Source organism: Orycteropus afer, unplaced genomic scaffold (assembly GCF_000298275.1).
Source record: "Orycteropus afer afer isolate SDZICR_OR568_19922 unplaced genomic scaffold, OryAfe1.0 scaffold00179, whole genome shotgun sequence".
NCBI classification, from domain to species: Eukaryota; Metazoa; Chordata; class Mammalia; order Tubulidentata; family Orycteropodidae; genus Orycteropus; species Orycteropus afer.
In genome coordinates this window covers 1231605-1236523 of record NW_006921766.1, presented here as the reverse complement: position 1 = coordinate 1236523, position 4919 = coordinate 1231605, and the positions used below count along the sequence as shown (strand labels likewise).

General features: G+C 41.3%; 1 protein-coding gene across 1 annotated transcript in view; it reads left to right on the top strand.

The window, feature by feature from the left end:
- Window positions 1-4919, top strand: part of TRAPPC10 (trafficking protein particle complex subunit 10) — a 185440-nt gene that overhangs the window by 40509 nt on the left and 140012 nt on the right. The window contains exon 2 of the mRNA XM_007947252.2: window positions 3987-4068. Within this exon, the coding sequence (XP_007945443.2) occupies window positions 3987-4068 (82 nt within the window). The remainder of the gene's footprint in view (window positions 1-3986; window positions 4069-4919) is intronic.

The window sequence follows — 4919 nt, the reverse complement described above, 5'->3', positions numbered from 1 at the left end:
CAAAGGCAGCTACTCAGCTGCTTGTGGTAGATCCCACCATGGAGTTGATTGCCAGTCTCATCATGGGGAATAACTACCACCAGCTGCTCAGCTACTCAACCAGGCCCAGCCAAGTTGACACAAAAATATAACCACCACAAGTCCACCCCTTGTCAACTTGACATCTGTACAGATCTTCAGTAGGTGGCATCTATACAGATCTCCTCACTGGGTGGCTCCAGTCCTCTAGTCCCTCTAAGGGGCGACCTCACCCCCTTGGCCTGGTGGACCCTGTTCCTCTCCCTCTTGGGCATGGCAGCCCCACTCCCTCACTCTTGGGCAGCGGCTATGGCTCCATCCCACTGGTTCACATGAATGAGCAGCCCCACACTCCACAACCAAGTTGGTGAAGGCCTGGCTGTTTGAAACCTAGGGGCCTGTGATCTTTCTACCCCCAAATAGTCCTACCCTTTCAGGCTGAGGCAGCTCTGTTTCCATTTCCTTGGTCTCTCTACTTCTGCTGATTAATGCCAAAGGCAAGCGCTCCACTAGAACTCTTCCTGCCCCCAAAGCATTCAGCTTTCTTGCTCTGTGGGCCGGCCAACCTGCTACTCCATTCATGCCAGTCTTTTCTACCAATTAATGCCTGAAGGCAACCCATTCCACCAGTCAGCTGCCTAAGCAAAGGCATTAAGCTTTCTCCTCTGTGGGCTGGTAAGACTGTCACTGTCTCATGCCGGTTCTCTCGGCTCTGTTCCTGCCGTCTCTCATGCCAGTCTCTGGGCGCTGCTCCTGGAATCCGAATGAGGATGCTGTCACTTTAAAATCCCAAATGGTTGCCACTTGTAAAGATTCAAACTGACTGTGCCCTCAGTCACTTTAAATATCCAAAATGGCCACCACCAGTAAACATTCAAAATGACTGTGTCCTGGTCACTTTAAATATCCAAAATGGTCACTGCTTGTAAACATTCAAAATGGCTGCGCCCTCAGTCACTTTAAATATCCAAAATGGCCACCACTTGTAAACAGTCAAAATGGCTGTACCCTCCATACAGTGGAAAGTCCGTAGCTCAGGTTGTCTCCCTCCTTGCTGTTTCCCTTCCTAGTCATAAGCCATCAATGCAGTAGTACCTGCAGCTCTTGGCGACCAGAGCTGCTCTTTAGGTCAATTCTCAGGTCCCAATACCACTTGGGAATATTCAGGCTTTTGGTCCCATCAGAGTAGCTGACAGTACACTTCTCTGGCCGTCTCCGTACTCACTGTTTTTGTTCAGGTTTTTCCACTAGTTGGTGCCTAGTCCACTTCTGTATATTTCTTTCAAAGCTCAGGGCTCCAGAATTATCTTCTGTATCTCTGTCAATTGGTTTCTCATTTTTTTGTTGAAGAGGGTCTTTGTAGCTTGTCTGCTTGTTCCTCTATCTTACCAGAAGTCTCGAGACACAATCATTTCTGAGAGTTAGAAACCTTGCACAGAAAGATGTCTTACAACCCCATCAAGAGGGCCTGACACTAAGGCCACATCTCTTCCTTTTGAGCATTGCATGTGGCCTGATTCTGTAAAGAAGCCACCCCAGGTAACCCATGGGCTTGCTTTTCCCAGAAAGTCTGGATTTCTCTTATAAATTGTTTTTATGCATTTCCCTTTCTCACAACAACAGAAATCTTAGTTGTTGAAATAAATGATCTGGGTTGACTTTTGAGTTAGGAAAATAAATATAGCAGTTCTCTGAACAGGGTACACAATTACAAGCTCTTAGTAGTTTCTGAATGGGCAACAGAAGCATTATTGGTTTTTTCACACCATCGTTGCCCATGGGATGACAGTGAAAATACGCCTGGAAGGTGCTCTGCACTTACAGTTCAGGCCTCAAAGCCTTAATGACTTTTTTTTTTTTTTTTTAAACTTAACAGTTGGGTTATTTCAGGAAACTGTGTATATGTTGTTCATTTAATTACCTATCATATGAGCTGAGACTTAATTCTTTTGGGGTTTTATGCCTAACCTGTTTTTCTTCTTGTGCCCATCTTCAAAGACATCTCTGATTTTGATAATACTTGGTGTAAAGATTTAAGCTGGTAAAACTAGTATTATTAGCTATGTATATTCTGAGAAAATCACAGTATTTGTCCTGTTCTTGTCCAATCAGTGTGGAGCTTTAATGTCCTAGAACAATTCGGTCTTCTGAAGTAGACCAGTCCCAGGTTCAATCCCCATTTACCTCAGATAGCATCTTTGTCCTCAGCAAATGTGCTTGATTGGTCTACAGTCTTCTAAAATTAAATCTAGGACACAGGCTGGAGATTGATTCTTTGATGGAGTTTAAGCAGTGGTTGCTATTAGAGTCTCCATTTATACAAGCCCACAATCTGGCTGGATTTCCTGTGGGGGACAGGCCTGGGGTTGTGGGGGGTATTTCTGTTTTTACCTTGTATGTATACGTTGCTTATTTATGTGAGACTTCATTGCAAGGCCCATGTGTTAGTGTTACATAAAAGCCAAGTGAAGAAGGAGTTTCCTTATAGTTGCCCTAATTTACATTTAGCAAAGGGTAGTGATTTTATATATGAATCTTGGAGCCTTTTAGTTGGGTAATGGAAATTGTCAGTTGAAGATAAGAAATTTGAAGCCAACTGGAGATTTTCTTACTTTAATAACATCGTTAATTATCAGATCAGTGACCAAGATGAGAAGTTACAAGTTAAAGCATAAAAATTGTTTTTATTTTAGCAAAAAGTAAAATGTGGCAAGTTGTAAGTGTCTACTATGCACCAGGCTTTGTTCCAAGTTATTTATGTAGATTGACTCAGTCCTCACCACAGCACTATGGGATAGGTATTTTGATTTCCCCATTTCAAATGTGGTTCACTGAGGCACAGGAAGGTTAAATGATCTCCCCAAAATGATTAAGCTGGTAAATGGTACAGCTGAGTCTTGAACCCAGGCAGTGAGGCCTACAGAGGTCTTGGCTGACCACCATGTCCCCTTTGCAACCTACAGCTCATATGGACCAGAAATCTATTATTCTCAGTAGTGAACTAACATTATAACATAGGTTCTGGTGAGGTTTTTTATTAAGGCTCATGATAACAAGATAAGCAGATGTGTTAATAGTCACATCAGTTCCCAGTGATTTCTTAAGATCAATGGCTTAAGATAAAAGCCATTTGGAAAATGGTTTTGCTTCAACTAAGAGGATCTTCTTAGTGTAAGAATTGTAGTCATCTATATTAAAATATTCTCTTTTAGCTTTAAATATAAGATAGTCCAACTATTATTTTACTAGAAATAAATGGGTTTTCTGTTCTGCTAAAATTAGGATAAAAGAGCGAATTACAACTGAGTGAGCAATGGGAAGTCAGACTCACCTGGGCTGGTAACACGCACCTGCCACTACTATGTGCTCCGAATTTATGCTCTCTCAGAGAGAGCTCACCTTCAGCTATGAGACATGGTTGTGTTTGTCCTTTGACACCAGCAGTTATTGTGAGGGATAGACAAAAATGCATGTGGATGCCTCCATAATTTATATACACAGGGCATGTCTTCTACATTTAAGCTGTTGGAGGCATTTGGGTGAAATTGTGTTTATTTTGATGAAGAAATCCATGTTCACTTTTGCGGGCCTCCTTTTCTGCATAGTTTTTGGGCCAGTTTTTGCAAGTTGAAGGAAGCACTGTGCCATGATTGTAGATCTCAGGCCGTGGGAGTGAAAGTGGATGGACTAGAGCTCTGATCTCTAGCCACTCACCTTTCCCACTCCTCATCTTCCTTCTGGGGGTAATTGGACCCACCCCATGTAGGTGCTGGGCGAGTCAAGAGTGGCTATGCATGATTCAGGCTTTGTGAAATTAGTTATTTAAAGTACACAGAAATCTTGTTTTGTGATGTCATTTTTCTGAATATAGAATTACATAGAAATACCAATTTAATAAATTTTAGAGCTCATTTTGCCACTTTACTTGAAAATGCCATAACTAGGTCTTCGCCTTTTTCCTGCTTCAGGTGCTGGAGATCAGAATTTATTCACCTCTATTTATCCAACGCTTTCCCAGCAGCTTCCAAGAGAACCAATGGAATGGAGAAGGTGAGTACACTTGGCTTTTGACCATAGCTTCTCTTCCCTTTACAGACATTTGTATGAGTATTTATCATAGTAAAAGTTAAAACTTTGAGTTCTAACCAAAACCAAAAAACTGAACCCACTGCCGTCGAGTCAGATCTGACTCATAGTGACCCCTCCTTGGGTTTCTGAAGTGGTGTCACGACAGAAGTAGATTGCCCAACTTTCCTTCAGAGGAGTGGCTGGTGGGTTTGAACCGCCAGCCTTCTGGTTAGCAGACAAATGCTTTAGGCACTATGCCACTAAAGCAGACTATTAGAAATAAACTGAATGGCATTACATCTGTGAGTCTTATTCTTTAAGAAATAGGATGATTGTTTTGAGGAGACATGGGGATGGTAGAAACTGAATGTGTTTTGTTGAGTTAAAGATCCAGTTTTATAGGAATCACTTTGGATTCTTCATAACTAATCAGAGTGTCTTAAAGCAGAGGCAATTTGGAAAGGAGCCATTTATTCACTCAGTAGCAGAAGACAGGTATGTACCTGCAGGTCTGCCTCTCCATAGCCTGTGCCCAGTGCTCTTTTCTTAAAGATGATAAAATAAACAGAAAGATGTTACTTAAAAATTAGAAGGAAAAAATAGAATGAAAGAAATACCAGATCCACAATCCCAGTGGCCATTTGTGTGCATGTAATTGTTCATTTAGTAACTTAAGAGGAAACAGTTGACTTTGAGCTTTGAGTTATTGGAAAATTCATTTCTGGTAACATTTGGTATTATTTGTGGAAAATGTTTGGATTTTGACTCATTAAAGGTAATCTGATTTTAACAAGAGTGTATAGAACATTTCATGTTATTCTTTTTTTTTTTTT